Below are 15,826 nucleotides of genomic sequence, written 5' to 3' on the forward strand. Positions count from 1 at the left end.
ACTGAGTGAACTGTGGATGCGGGGCCCAGGAGCGGCAGCTGGGAGCGGGTACTGCGCGCTCCCGACAGCTGGCGAGGGCGGAGCGGCGCCGAGGGCCGCAGTGTCCTGGCCTGGCCCCCGCGGCTGGCTGGCTCCGCGCGGGCGGAATTTCCCCAGGGTCCGATCTCCTGCGGCCGGTCTGCGCGAGGAAGCCGCGGGCGCCCCCTGCTGCCCTAAATAGTGCAGCGCCACGGCCATCGCACCGCAAATCCCCTCCTTTCCATCCCTCCCAGCCCAGCCTGCCGAGGACTCTTACCAGGCCCGCCTTGCGCAGAGCCGGTTTCCACCCTCTTTCTTGCTCCTTCTCACTCCTTCAAGAGACCAAGTCCTGGTTACCAAGGGCACCAGTCACTAACGGTAGCCCCTGGACACAGTCAAGGACAAGGAGCGGTCTTGATGCCCCTCGCATCTCATTCGGTGGGCAAAGAACATCTTGGAAGGAATCAGGAGAGGAGAAGAAAAAGCAAGAGGAGAGCGAGGGGCCCGCTGAGCGGCTGTGATGATGGCGAGAAGCACAGAGTTCAGCTCCCTTTGACCCCCCCACCCCCCACAGCTCCCCCACGGCCACCACCAGCGTCCCCAGCTGTGCCTTTTGCTCCCAGGGCAGCCTGGCTTGCTTGGCTGGCTGGTCTCCCAGGCCTGAGAGGACAGGTTGGGGCACTGTCTAGTGAGCACGCACTGTGTTGGGTGCTGGACGCAATACTCTTATATCCCTCTGTGCCCTGAAGAGAGAGGTGGCGTATCACGTGACCATGAGGGTTCCGCACGAGGCTGTCCAGGAGTTTTGGTTCATGTACAACCACATTCTCTCTCACAGGAGCCCTCTCACTGGTCTTTTGTACTCGTGTTCAAGGGTGGGTCCTGACAGGAGAGTCATAGATTACAAGGTCCAAGTGCAGAAGACAGAAGTTCACGAAAGTCCCACAGCCAAAAATAAGCTGGTTGAATGAGCGGAAATGAATGACCTAGACTCGGAGACTTTCTGCCAAGCCCACTACTGTTCGTCCCCATGCTTGGCAGGAAGGGAGGGTGAGGGCCTTTCTGACATGCTTTGTTTAAATGCAAAGTGTATGTGTGTGTGTGTGTGTGTGTGTGTGTGGCTTACAGTTCACAAAATGCATGTGTTGAATGCCGACTGAGTAGTAGCCTCTGCAATGAATACACACCCAGATCCCCACTGGCGGTGGAGGGAGGCTGAGATGCCCTGACGTGGGCCCGCCCCTCTGCAGCATGAGTGAGCATCCTGGCTTTGCTGTACCACTGCTGTGCTCTGCAGCAAGAGAGGAGCCAGGCCCTTCCTGGAAAAAAAAAAAAATAATAAGGTTTTTGGAGCCAGAGGTAATTTCTCTTTCTCTAAAGCTAATGATGTAATTCTTTGGCCCCTCAAAATGTTACTTTGTGGGGGAAAGAGCCTGATAGGAGAGTGAGAAGACTTGAGTTCAAGTCCAGACCTTGCCAGGAAGTAGATGCCTGTCATGGAGCAAAATCAATTCATTCCTTCATTCATTTAACCAATATGCATTGAGTACTTGCTATGTACCAGCATTGTTCTGGGTGCAGGAGATACAGCAGTGGGACCACCTCTGTGTTGGTGCGGAGTTTATACTCTAATAGGGGACCAGGCAACCCACTATGGGAGAGTGAAGCGGGGCAGGAGCAGAGGGAAAGGGTGCTATCTGTTAGACTGCACAGGGAGGAGTGGGCTGTGACCACAGGTAGGGCAAGGGATTTCTGAGCAGAGGGGCAAACAGGTATAAAGGCCCTGGGGCAGGAATGAACTTGACAAGAGAATGGGTGCCCTGTTCCTGGCACAGAGTAAAGAAGAGCGGTAGTGGGCAAGGGCAGAGACAAGAGAGGCAGATCACGTGGGTCTTGTGAGCTGTGGAAGGGAGTTCCAAGTTTTTTCTGAGTGAAAGGGAGCTGTTGGGAGGATTAGAGCAGGGGAAACACATGGTGTGATGGACACATGGAAAAGACCATTCTGGCTCGTGTGTGGAGGAGACTGTGGTGGGATAGGGGGGTGTGGCAAAAGCGGATATAAGGGACAAATTAGGAAATACCTGCAGAGTTTAGAAAGGAGAGGAGGATGAACTTGCCCAAGGGTGGGGCAGCTTCGGGGGGTATAGGGGAGTCATACTTGAACTACATTTGAAAGTAGACTGAAAATTATCTGCTGGTGGATTGAAGGTATTGGGTGATTGAAAGAGGATCCAAGGGTGACTCCTGGATTTCTGGCTGAAGCAAATAGTCAAATAATGATTCTACTTACTGAGGTGAGGGTAGGGTTGAGAGGGGAACTTGAGAATTCCGTTTGGGACATAATAAATAACTTTTCCTCCTCTCTTTTGGCCTCTGTCTTCTCAACTGTAAAATGAAGGGGATGCCCCCTCCATACCCAGGATCTCTCTATGGTCATTAGAGTTATTTTCCCACATTCTCATGTTTTTTAAACCCACTAGTAATGGCAACCCACTCCAGTACTCTTGCCTGGAAAATCCCGTGGATGGAGGGGCCTGGTGGGCTGCAGTCCATGGGGTCGCTAGGAGTCGGACATGACTGAGCAACTTCACTTTCACTTTTCACTTTCATGCATTGGAGAAGGAAATGGCAACCCACTCCAATGTTCTTGCTGGAGAATCCCAGGGACGGGGGAGCCTGGTGGGCTGCCGTCTATGGGGTCGCACAGAGTCGGACATGGCTGAAGCGACTTAGCAGCAGCAGCGGCAGCAGTATATTTTTAATTCAGAGAAAAGAAGTGATAAGAAGATAGAACATATCAAGACTGGGGTGAAGAGGAGATGGAAACCGATGATACTATTTTATGTAAAGAAGTTAGGGAATGTCTTCAGGCAGAGGATAAGATTCTAATTCTTTGGAGGGTGAGAAATAGAGACAGAGAGAGAGAGAGAACAAAAGCAAGTCCCAGAAGGGGTCCCACCCATTGCTGATGTTTTGACAACCAGGAAAGGGGAAACAGGGTGGAGGGTGAGGGGAGTGAACCAGCGCAGAGCGCACAGATGAGGAAGAATCACCGAAAACGCATGACTGACCGCAGTCTGACTTAGACTTCATTCCCTGTATTTCTTTGGTTTGCACTTGAGAAGTCTCAAGCACTCCTGAAAGGAAACGCACTTAAGACTTTCAATAACAAACCACCTCAAAGTTTGTGATTTGAGCCAAAACAGTCATTCAACCTGTATGAAACTCAGTTTCTCTCCTGGAAATGTGAAGACCTCTACTTTCTCTATGAGCTAGAACATTCTGTGATTCTATGTCTTTTAAGGCAAGAAAAACATCCAAATGCATGTCAAAGTCCAAGAAACTTGAGAACTGAAAGGTTAATTTTTTTTTTTTTTTAAGTTTTGCATCTTCATTCAACACAGTATTTATCGGGCACCTACTCTGTGCCCAGGGTTGTAAAGATAACAACCTTAAGAATGCAGATCAAAAGTTCCTTCCTTATGGAGTTTTCAATCTGGTGGGAGATGATAGACAGATATGGTAGTACCCATAGAAATAAAGCAGAGAAGGAGGGTAGAATATGTCAAGACTGGGGTGAAGAAGAGATGGAGACCACTAATACTATTTTATGTAAAGAAATTAGGGAAGGTCTTCAGGCAGAGGAAACAGCAAGGACAAAAGTCCTGAGGTGAAGTCACAATTAGAATATTCCAGGAAGAACAGGGAAGGCAGCTGTATGACTGGAGACGAATGTTACCATCCATCCTGGGATGTTGGATGGTATTTGGAGCTACAGGAGTGGTCAAGTTGCCTAGGTTGAATCTGGAAAGTCTGAAGAAGAAGACGGCCCAGGACTGAGCCCTCGAGGGAGGGGTGACAACATTTACGGGTGGACAGAGAAGGGGTCAGAAAGGAGACTGGGAAGGAGAGGGGAGAGAGGAGAGACAGGGGTGTCACAGGAAGTCCGAGAAGAGTGGCGCGAGGAGGAGCTGGACTGTGCCGAATGCTTCCCAGAGGCTGCGCAGGATGGGAACTGAGAGGCAGCGTTTGATTTGTCACATAGGGCCAAGCAGAAGCCACGTTTGGGTTGATGTTTTAACTTTCCGCTCCCTTCAGTTCAGTTCAGTTCAGTTCAGTCACTCAGTCGTGTCCGACTCTTTGCAACCCCATGAACTGCAGCACGCTAGGCCTCCCTGTCTATCACCAACTCCTGGAGTTCACTTAGACTCACGTCCATTGACTCAGTGATGCCATCCAGCCATCTCATCCTCTGTCATCCCCTTCTTCCACTGCCCCCAATCCCACCCAACATCAGAGTTTTTTCCAACGAGTCAACTCTTCGCATGAGGTGGCCAAAGTACCAGAGTTGTAGCTTTAGCATCATTCCCTCCAAAGAAATCCCAGGGCTGATCTCCTTCAGAATGGACTGGTTGGATCTCCTTGCAGTCCAAGGGACCCTCAAGAGTCTTCTCCAACACCACAGTTCAAAAGCATCAATTCTTCGGCGCTCAGCCTTCTTCACAGTCCAACTCTCACATCCATACATGACTGCTGGAAAAACCATAGCCTTGACTAGATGGACCTTTGTTGGCAAAGTAATGTCTCTGCTTTTCAATATGCTATCTAGGTTGGTCATAACTTTCCTTCCAAGGAGTAAGAGTCTTTTAATTTCATGGCTGCAGTCACCATCTGCAGTGATTTTGGAGCCTGAAAAAATAAAGTCTGACACTGTTTCCACTGTTTCCCCATCTATTTCCCATGAAGTGATGGGACCAGATGCCATGATCTTCGTTTTCTGAATGTTGAGCTTTAAGCCAACTTTTTCACTCTCCACTTGGGTTGGGCTAAATGGCCAATAGCATAGCAGATTAGGTGTACTGGATGACCCATTAACTGAAGGAGCTCAAATGCTGGGTTAACCTTTATAAATGTCTCCCTGAGATAGAATGAAAGCAATAAATCCATAGACCCCCAAAATGAAGTAGAACTAGGAACCCTGGCAGATGAGTGAACACATCTCACTTTTACCCTGAGGCTTTGCTGATCCCTAGAGATCTGGACCTTTCATTGGCAGCTGTGCAAGTGTAGGGCCTGCCCAAATGGGAAGTCTAATAGTATTCTCCTGCATAAATCCAGAGCTCAAAGGCTAAATCCTCAGAATAAAGGGGAACAAGAAATAAATCTGCCATGAAGAAGGCAACGAGCTTGCCTTGACCTTGGCACTGGGTGGAGGGAAATGAATCCTCCCAGGATTTGCAACCTTAAGTTAGCCTCAAATATTTTTGTCTGAATTCATCCATCTGTTGGCCTTGAAAAATCTCAAGCATTTAAATTTAATTTAAATGGACTTGGGTTGGTAGTACTCTCAGATAACTGGCAGAATTAAAAAGAAATCCTTTCTGGGTACCCCAAACAACTTCAATCCAGACCTCAAACAATTCTCAACAGGTAAAGTTTTAAATGCACAGTTTACCTTAAAAATTTATAAAACACACAAAGAAATAAGCTTTATGTCTGACAATCAGTTAAAAAAAAAAAGCAAACAACCAAAGATTTCAGATATTTGAATTTCAGATGTGGAATATAAAACAATTATGTTTCGTACACTTAAATGAATAGAAAAGAAGCTTAAAAACATGAGCAAGAATAAGAGATTTTAAAGAATGAACAGGCAGGCTTGAGAAATAACTGAAAAGGCCTAAATGAGAACTGAAAATGAGAACTATAACACTAAACATTTAAGTGGGTGGGTTAAAATTAGATTAGATGCAGCTGAAGAAAGAGTTAGTTAACCAGACAACAGACTCACAGAAATGATTGAGAATGCAGTTTTGAGTGATAAGAAGACACAATTTACAAAAGAAGATGAAACCATAGAGGGTAGAATGATAAACTCTCTTATGCATTTAAACTGGATTTGCCTTTCAAATGGAATCTAGAGAGAATGCAAGGGAGGCAACTAGCATTTAGTATTAAATGCTGATAATTTTTCAGATATACTGAAGTCATTCTTCCAATTCAGGAAGTTTAACAAGTCCAAACAAAAAGCAAGATGGGCGGTGGAAGGGAAGGGAAGAGAGAGGGAGAAAGAAAAGAAGGAGGAAGAGGAAGAGGTAGACGGGGTGGGGGAAGGGGTGGGAGAGGAGAAGAAATTCAAAGCAGCCAGAGAGAAAAAGCAAAGTAACACCAAATAGTCTAGTGATTGACTTGTAAACAGCAACACTGAGGCTAGAGAAGAGAGTGGAAAATATCTTCAATGTGCTGAGAAAAACTGTGAGATCCTAAAACATAACACTCAGAAAAACTGTCTTTCAAGAATGAAGGCAAATAAGGACAGTTTCAGACAAATAAAAACAGAAAGCTTACTCTTGTGGACTCTCACTATAGCTCATGCCAGAGCATATCATCCAGGCAGCACGAAAGTGATCCTGAACAGGAAGTTTGAAATTCAAGGAGTAGCAAGTACAGATAGTGATAAATATGTCAGTAAAATGTAAATGATAATTATTACTTACATTATTTATAAAAGATTATATTATAAAATTATAATATAATAAGATGTGGTACAACATAAATATATGAAAGTATATTACATTTATAAATAATAAGAAAATATCCATTTGACATCTGTGTATATGTGTGTGGAGAGGGGCATGGTGGCAAACAGGCTAGAACCAAAATCCCGCCTCAGAGCAGCAGGTACCGTGGAAGGGGGACTGCAAGGAGCCAGGTCTTCCAGATTCCTTGTTAAGAGAGGAGAGGAAAGGCGCTGGCCAACATTTGACTATAGAGTTTAGTCTTTACGTATAGATTTGGTAACCGTTAAAAGGACAGAGATAGGGTATGAGCCTTTTAAACTGGTGTGGGGGGGAAGGTACGAAAAAAGCATTAATTTTTTAAAGGCAAGAAGGTGGTGTGGGAGGCAGAGCAAGAAATGGGTCAAATAGAAAGAAAGAAAGAAAGAAACAAGAGATAATTACATCCACATACATTATTCAACAGAAAAGATGTAAGTGGACTAAGCATTAGAGTTACAGATCTCAACTGTCAGATGGAATTTTTTAGAAAATCAGCCATTTACAGGTGATAGTTATTAACCACATCAGTAGCAAAAACATAACTAGGGAACACAATGTATTTTTGAAAATATTACTTTTTAAAAAATTCTAAGCACCTCATGAGTTAAAGCAGAAATTGTGGTAGAAATTGATAAGTAAATAGAACTGAAAGAAGATGAAAATACAATATACCAAAAGAGATACAAACAGAGTGAAAGTTAAAGGCTGGGAAATTGCGTACTAGGCATTAGGGAAACAAAATAAAGTGATGTCGCTATATTAATATCAGACAGAATCAGTATTTAGGCAAGATATTTACAATAGTTTAAAAAAGATCACTTTCCAATGACAGAATCTTGGATTAACTGGGAAGATGTAAAAATTCTAAATCTGTATATTCCTAACAATATCATCTCGAAGTATATTAAGTAAAAGTTTGACAGAATGATAAGGAGAAATGGAAAAATCCAACTCATAGTGGGAGATTTTAAAACAACTGTCTCAGTAAATGTTGGAAAATGCAGCAAAAGGTAGTCTGTGATATACAGAAAATTTGAGCAGTACGTGATCTAGGTGACATTTCTTGAACATTGCCTGTCAGCTTGTACCCTGAAGCAGTTCCAGGCTAAAAAAGCTGGACTTGAAGGGTATCAGAGGATTGAGGCCTTTCAGACATCCCTGACTATAATGCAATATAGTTAGAAATCAGTAACAAAAACATAACTAGGGAACACAATATATTTTTGAAAATATTACTTTTTAAAAAATTCTAAGCACCTCATGAGTCAAAGTAGAAATCATGGTAGAAATTGGTAAGTAAATAGAATTGAAAGAAGATGAAAATACAACATACCAAAAGACGTAAAATTTCACTAAAATGGTATGGACAGGAAAGGTCCATAGTCAGAAAAGCAGAAAAGCTGGGGAGCTAAGCATTAATTTAAGAATTTATAGAAAGAACATCAGGATAAACCTGAGGAAAGTAGAGGGAAATAAAGACATGAGCAGAAATTAACGAAACAGAAAGCAAGTATATAATGGATAAGCAGTCACAACAGATTCTTCGATTAGTCTCTAACAGATCGCCAAGAAAGATGTACACAGCTGCATCAGAATTCAAATAGATAATAATAAAGTATTATGAACAAGTTTGCCAGTAAATTTGAAAACAAATAAAATGGGTAGGTTTCTAATAAAATACAAATTGACAATACCTGCTTAGGAAGACATAGAAAACCTGAATATCCGTTATCCCTTAAGGAAAGAAATTAATAATTTAAAATCTTCTCACCAAAAAAGAAAAACACACACACACACACACACACACAAGGCCCAGATAGTATCTTAAGGGAGTTTTACCAAACTTTCAATAATAATTTATGCTTGAAATATAGAAAAAAATAGAGGGCACTTCCTAAATCCAGTAAAAGGAACAACTATAAAATTTTAGAGAACAATATAGGAGCATATGTCTGTGACCTTAAAAAAATGGGAACGATTTCTTAAACAAGACACAAAATGTGCCCCATTATAATGGAGAAAGTCAGTGAAAATTCACATCCATTAAAATGAAGGATTTAGATCTGTGTTACCACTTCAGAAGATATATTGACATTACCTCATAAATTGAAACATAATTTATATTCCTTGAACATGAAATTTCACTCTAATATATGTATGGTTAAGAGACTTGAGAGTATCAGAAGACATGTATAAGACTGTGCATAGAAAGAGTTCTAATCACTGAAACTAGGAACAACCCAGAGGCCCAACTGACATAGATATATAAAATGGCATAATCTCACAGTGGAATATTATACGGCAGCTAAAAGGAACAACCATGCCACATGCATCCACATGGGAGTTTCAAGGTACACTGTGGACATAGATGCAAACCACAGAAGACTTCATTCAGGATGGTTCCGTTTACATAAACCTTAAAAACTAAAAAGACAATTGGGATGTACACAGGTCACATTTTCTTGATTCTAAAATATACTTTTTCACATTTTAACCTAAAATTAGGATGCATCTTACAATTTATGGTGTTCTGTCATTACCCTTAGGAGTACTTTCTCTTTCTTAGACATGAAATAATGATGCATCTCACAATTGTTGAGGACTAGGTTCAATGAAATATGGTAAAACTAGAGAAAAGCAAAAGAATGATGAATGTAGAATTTGGGAGCACGATGACCTATGTCAAGGAGGGAGGGGCCTAAGGAACAGAAGAGGAAGCTAGGAGAATTCTAAAGAAGTGGCAAAAAAAATTTTTTTTTACCTAGATATTGAGTATATTGGTATTTGTTTTACTATAATTCTTCAAACAGTTTAGACCCTCATATGTATGATATTTTTCACAATTAAAAAAGTGTGAAGAAGTAAGGAAATGGAGACACATGTATAATTGAGGAAGCTGAAGAGAGAAAGGGGAGAAGAGATGCAGGTGATGATTGGGGGAGGTGCAGAGGATGCTACAGGAAAGACATGGGACGACAACCCCAAGATGCTAGGAGGCTTCAGCCCATCACACATGGAGACATCAGGAGAGATATCTCTTCCCATACTGTAGCAAGAGTGACGAAGGAAAAGATGGGCTTATGGAACATGTGGAGTGTTATGGGTATGTTTTCCTTGTGATGATTTCTAATTTCTCAATGAAGAATTTATCTGTGGGGTGGCAGCAGTTATCAGGAATGGCAGAGGTGCACAAATAGACTTGAGGAACAGGCATCTAAAATGCTAAACGTTTATTCAATGGTTACATGCCAGCTTTAAACAAACAGCTTTTTACATCCATCGTTCTCTTTATCCCCCCATCAAAGTGTGAGGTATATGTTCTCTTATGATGTATTAGTTTCCCAGGATCACCATAACAAGACACCACGGACTTACACAGCATAGCTTAAACAACAGAAAATTGTTTTCTCGCAGTCTGGAGGCCATAAGTCCAAGATCAAGGTGCCAGCATTGCTGATTTCTCCTGAGGCTGCTCCTCAATTTTCAGGCGGTCATTTTTTGCACCTCTGTCCACTGCATCTCTTCTTCTAAGAACATCAGTCTTATTGGATTAGGACCCCACCCTAACAGCCCCTAGCTTTGAAGCCCCTAGCTCTAAATACAGTCGCATTCTGATGTATGGGGGGCTAGGGCTCCAACATAGGAATTTTGGGAGGACACAATCCAGCCCACATTGCCCATAAAGTAATGGAGATTTAGAGAGGTTGAACAGTTTGCCAAGGGCATGCAGTTAGTTTCAGAAGTGGGATATGAATGCAAGCAAATCAACTGCAATCTCTGAATGCCAACCATTCCACTAAAAAAATAGTTGGGGGACGCCTGAAGAGTGGAGATGAATGAAAAAGGGGTTTGGGAGAATTAAAAAAAAAAAAAATCTGACCTGAATAAAAGAGTAATATTGTGAGATTTCTCAGAGCTGTGTAATCTATCCAAGGAAATGGAATAGATGAACGATCCTCTCATAGAGTCCGTTGCTAAGTTTGAGCTTTAACCAGAAAGACGGTAATTTTTTGGCCAAAATGGCAGGAAAAGAACAATGCAGCATCAGCTGAAGTCCTCTCCCCTTGGTTCCCTTTTGCAGAGGCCAGTTTAAATTATGGGCTGAGAGGGGCGACACCTGCTGGGCTCTGCGCTGTATGGGTGGGAACCTGGCTCTTTTCATATGCAGTACCCCACTGCCCCCTGCTGGCCAGTAGTAGGAACTCCCAGGAATGTGCACATATTGTACTTTCTTCAAAAAACCCACAAAACTGTAGAGAAAGGTGGGAATTATCTACTGGAATCAGGCTGTGGAGTATGTCAGTCCCATTCCTTTCCATACACATACATACACTTCAGTTCAATGGTACAATCAACTTTCACTTTTTGGAATTCTGTGACTGTTTTAAAACTTGCATCAGCTGTTTTCATCATTAGAAAAATATATCTACCACCTTCTCAAAAATGATGTTTCTCAAGAATATGAGAATTTGAATGCAGAATAACCAACAAAATATTGGTTTGCTCATAATTTCATGTTTTTCAAAACTATAAACTAATGGTATGCTTGTTCGATATTTTAAAACCATGGTTTCCAATATGACAATGCAAGGGCCCCATACTTGCTTACGGCATTTTTGTAAAAATAATTGTACCGTTTTCAAACATGACTTTTCTTTTTAAAAAAAATCAGCAGTTCATGCTTTTAGAAATTATATATCTGGGCGAAATGTTCTAAGTAATAAGGGATTCCCTTGAATTGAGAAGCATAAATGAGTTTCAGAAGAAAGTGAATCCCCCAAGAACTCCTAGAATTCCTTCTCTGTGTGCTTCACAGGATGTGTGGCCTTGATGATCTCAATGAAATTCAAATACGTGGGCTCAAGTGTCTTCAGGGTCCCCATCCTAGTGTGGGTCCCCAGACCCCCTTTATACAGTTTCTAGAATGAACATTTAAAATGCAAATCAAGTCATGATACCTTTTGCTTCTGGAGAGGTCAAATGTCACACCTCTGATTTTAGAGTAAAAAACAAATTCCTTACCAGCTTTTCAAGGCCAAGTGATCTGACTCATGCCAGCCCCTGGCCCCCTTTTCTTCCCTTTCAGCTGTTCGCAATTTCATCCTCTATTTCATGGCTCTATTTCAGTATTCTGTTTATTTCCTTTGGGGCATTTGCAATAATCATATTTATTTATCAGGTGTTCATTTCCTGTCTCTACCATTAGGTGTCATCTGCATCAGGTGAGTCTTTGTCTACCTTGCTTTCACTGCATCCCCAGTACCTAATGAACATATATTTATCAGTGAACAAGTAAGCAAACCAAGTGAGCAAAGGAAGAAACTGAGAGGGGGATGACACCAAAGTCATTCCTTGCAGATCACAGCATTGAGTTCCTTCCATAAGTAGAAGTCCCACCCCTGACCCACAGCATGGGAAACCAGCACCGGGGTCACTGCACTTCCACCTTCGACTCCATTACGCATCAAAACCACGCTCCCTTTCTTAGAAAACACCAGGGGGCCAGGTAGACGCACAAGCCCCAGCCAGCATAAGGAGAACTGGAGGGCACAGGGGCCACACAGGCATGCTAACCACCTAGCAGATGTAATCATTCAACCAGTTGTGCTACTGATCCTGAAAGCAAACCCCAGCCACTAAAGCAACAATAAAACGTTGTGTTGATCCAGCGCCTTCCCCTTGAAAGGGCAGCAGCACAGTCCTGAAGGCTCACAGCCCTGCCCTGGGGGAGGCAAAGGGATAGTCCCATTTAACAAATGCAAAATCATGAGCCTGTGCTCAGTGGGCTGGAGAACCACTCCTGGGAAGCAGGATGATGCCTGGCCTTTCAGGGGTTCTCATTCTACATCCTCCCCATCAGACAATCAGAGCCTGAGTCAGGGAAAATAAATTCAGAACCATCATCAGTTCAGAATCTATGGCTCAGGGAAGCCCAATGAGAGCCATCCCCAGAAGAGGTAGCTAGTGGGGCAGAAAGGCTTGCTTGGTTGCAGGGAGCGTGGACCAGACATCATGGGGCAGAAGTTCCCCCGCTGAAATGCTGCTGGGTAGATGTAATTTAAACTGCCATCTGTGGCTTCTCTCCCAGACAGGATCCTAGCATTTGACTGAGGAACCATCCATGGACAGTGAGGTCAAGCTTGAATGAAATGTCCAAGAATGTCCCAGGCCAGGCAGCATCAGGGCAGGCTGATCTGGGGGTCCTTCAGGAAGAAGGCCAACGTCTGGGCCAGGGCGTCCAGCTCGCAGGAACTGGCATATTGCAGGAGGTTGCTCTTCCGCACGAAGTAATGCTTGAGGAAGCGCTGACTCACACACTTGTGCAGCTTCCTCACCAGGCGCAGGAACCCCCTGCTGAAGACCTGCCAGTCCTTGGGATAGGGGTACTTCTCACAAGTCCAGAAGAGCACCGTCTGCGGAAGCAAGAGGTGGTGTCTGACATCGTCCTGGGCCACTGAGGAGGGTGTCCTCAGGAGTGTTCCTGAGCTCACGTGGCCTTGGGAGGAGGAGACAGGAGCCCCAGGGTTCTAACCGTGGATTCAGGATCCCCAGCCTCCTCTGCCTGGTTTTCCTGCCTCTTTGGTACTTTCTCCTCTGACTTCCTTACCTGGTATCACTTGGCCATCTGAAAGTCATCTCAGTCCATATGGGGATGAGATGGTTAGATGGTACCACCAACTCAGTGGACATGAATTTGAGCAAACTCTGAGAGATAGTGGAAGACAGAGGAGCCTGGCATGCTATAGTCCATAGGGTCACAAAGAGCTGGATATGACTTAGCAACTGAACAAAAACAATAACAGGTCCAAACTGAACTCCTGGCCCTCCCGAATGTACCTGGTGTGCTTCCAGGGCTGTTCATTCAGGCTGTTATGCAAGATCCCTTACCACCTCCTATCAAGTCCTGCCAATCCTCCTGCCTGTGTATTTCTCAATCCACCCACTTACCTTCATCACTGATAATATCATCCCCTGACACAGCCTGCACCTCTTCTAGGCACCATCCTATCTATTGCCATCCATATCATAGCCATCGTGATCTTTTTGAAATATCAATCTATGTTTCTTCTTGTCTAAAATACTTCAAAGTCTTCCCATTACTTGTTAATTAAAAAATACAACTGTTAGCATGGTTTGGTTGACAAAGCTTGGCCCCTCCTCTCTTTTCCGGTCTCACCCTGTGCTCTCCCTCTCTCTCTCTCCTTCTATCCACGCTGGCCTCATTTCATGCTCTCGTCTATCACAGGGCCTTGCCCAACCCACTTCTTCCCTATGGAGCATTCTTCCTTCCCGACTTGTCCAGGAAACCCATCCTTCAGCTTAGACTTCCCTATGACACTCTCTTCATCACATTTATTCATCACATTCTCATCATTTCAGCAGCAATGATGACAGTGGTGGTCGTTTTCCTGTGTATTTATGTGTATCACTAGATGGCAAGGGCTTCCCAGGTGGCTCAGGGGTAAAGAATCCACCTGCCAATACAGGAGATGCAGGAGACTGTGGGCTCGACCCCAGGGTTGGGAAGAGCTCCTGGAGAAGGAAGTGGCAACCCGCTCCAGTGTTCTGGCCTGGAAAATCCCATGGACAGAGGAGCCTGGTGGGCTACAGGCCATGGGGTCACAAAGTGTAGGACATGACTAGTGACTAAACAACAGCTAGACAGCAAACTCCATGTGAGTGGAGAACAAGACCTATTTGTATTCACACTCATGTTACTAGCGTTCAGCAGAGGGACTGGCCCATGAGAGGTAGTTAGTAAACATTTTTTGACTGAGTGAAATAATGAATTAATGTTTGGGTTTAGATACTGAGTATTTTTAAAATATAGTCTTTACTAAAAAGTAAAAGAGCCGTTTTAGGTTCACAGCAAGATCCTGAGTGTGTTTTGATTTAGAGGACATTGTTTTGAGTAAATGAGTTGGAGATAATTTCATGCTAGTCAAGATAACCCAGATACAAAAACATGTTTTAATTCCTCTTGTAGTTAAGCTTTTATCTCCCTAAGCAAACAGAAGCACTTAAGCCTATTATAAGCAAGCCTCTGTGCCTTTGAGCAGGTTTAAGCATAAATAAGCCAATGAAAGATAAGTTCTTTCTTCACATGAAATTGCTATGGGGGAGGGACTTCTCTGGTGGTCCATTGGTTAAGGCTCTATGCTTCCAATGCAGGGGGCAAGTGTTTGATCCCTGGTCAGGGAATTAACATTCTACATGATGTAAGGCAAGACCAAAAAAAAGTTAAAAACCCAATTAAAAAAATATTGTTAGTGGGGGAAGCCTCTCTGGGAAGGATGTAACAACCTTCTACGAGGTGACCATGACTGGTACATCCTTCCTGATGCTGTTTTGCAACCCAGTCTCTTCGACTTTCCCCAGACTAAAGCCTTGGCAAGAATCCTACACACTCAAGCCATCACCCAGGGTGGTGTTTAATAGCACATTGCCATCAGCCAACTCCATCCCAGTGTCTGCACATGAGAGAATTCTGCCCTTGGAGCAAGAGTGAAAGATGAGAGGAAAAGGCAGTCAGTACTGTTTTGATTTCTCAACAAACAACCCCTCCCCGTTTTAAATGCCCACTCTTAAGAATGTTCAATTTTATTATGCCATGCAGGTGGGCTAAGGAAGACTAAAACGGAAGACATTTAAGGAGTTTCCCTGAAATCCTCTAGATGAGCTAGAAGTCACTGGAATACAAGTAAATCCTGGCTGGAATACAGCTTTGAGAGCAGTCAAGGGTAGGAAGACCCATGGTGGCCCTATTCAATCTTCCTAAAACACTCATGCTACTTAAAGCATTTCTATTCAGCCTGATTGTGGAGCAATGAAGTCAGTGGTTAGTTAAGAGTATGAGATGTGATATGAGATAGCCAAGGGTTTCCTTCTCAGCTCTGACTCTTCCTAGCATGGTCTGTGGAAAGCTATGTAAGAAAGAAGCTAACCCCCCCAAATGAATTAGACTACCTTCAGAAAATATGCATCCTCGATCCAGGAGAATAGGTGTATGTTTTTAGGGGGACATGCTTGGGGACACTTTAAGAATGCTGAACCGGAAGAGGAAGGCCTCGCTATATGTGCAAATGAGATGTTAACAGATTCTCAGGCAGGACAGGGAGAACAGGTTATCAGAAAAGACAGAAAGCAAAGCAAAAACTAGTGATTCTGCAGGGGGAAAAGAGGGGTGAAATGTAAGGTCATTCATGACCATGATCAGCAAGTATTTACTGAGCAATTACTATGTACGA

The 15,826-nt window shown here is 43.5% G+C and overlaps 1 protein-coding gene across 9 annotated transcripts in view; it reads right to left on the reverse strand.

The window, feature by feature from the left end:
• Positions 1–9,793: 9,793 nt before the first annotated feature.
• The window catches only part of MAB21L3 (mab-21 like 3), a 28,750-nt gene continuing 22,717 nt past the window's right edge, over positions 9,794–15,826 (reverse strand). For all 9 annotated transcript variants that reach the window (XM_025288034.3, XM_025288032.3, XM_006058681.4 and 6 more), the window contains exon 8: positions 9,794–12,991. In XM_025288034.3, coding sequence (XP_025143819.1) covers positions 12,758–12,991 — 234 coding nt within the window. In that variant the 3' untranslated portion in view covers positions 9,794–12,757. The remainder of the gene's footprint in view (positions 12,992–15,826) is intronic.

The sequence above is a fragment of the Bubalus bubalis genome, chromosome 6 (assembly GCF_019923935.1).
Source record: "Bubalus bubalis isolate 160015118507 breed Murrah chromosome 6, NDDB_SH_1, whole genome shotgun sequence".
Classification (NCBI taxonomy): domain Eukaryota; kingdom Metazoa; phylum Chordata; class Mammalia; order Artiodactyla; family Bovidae; genus Bubalus; species Bubalus bubalis.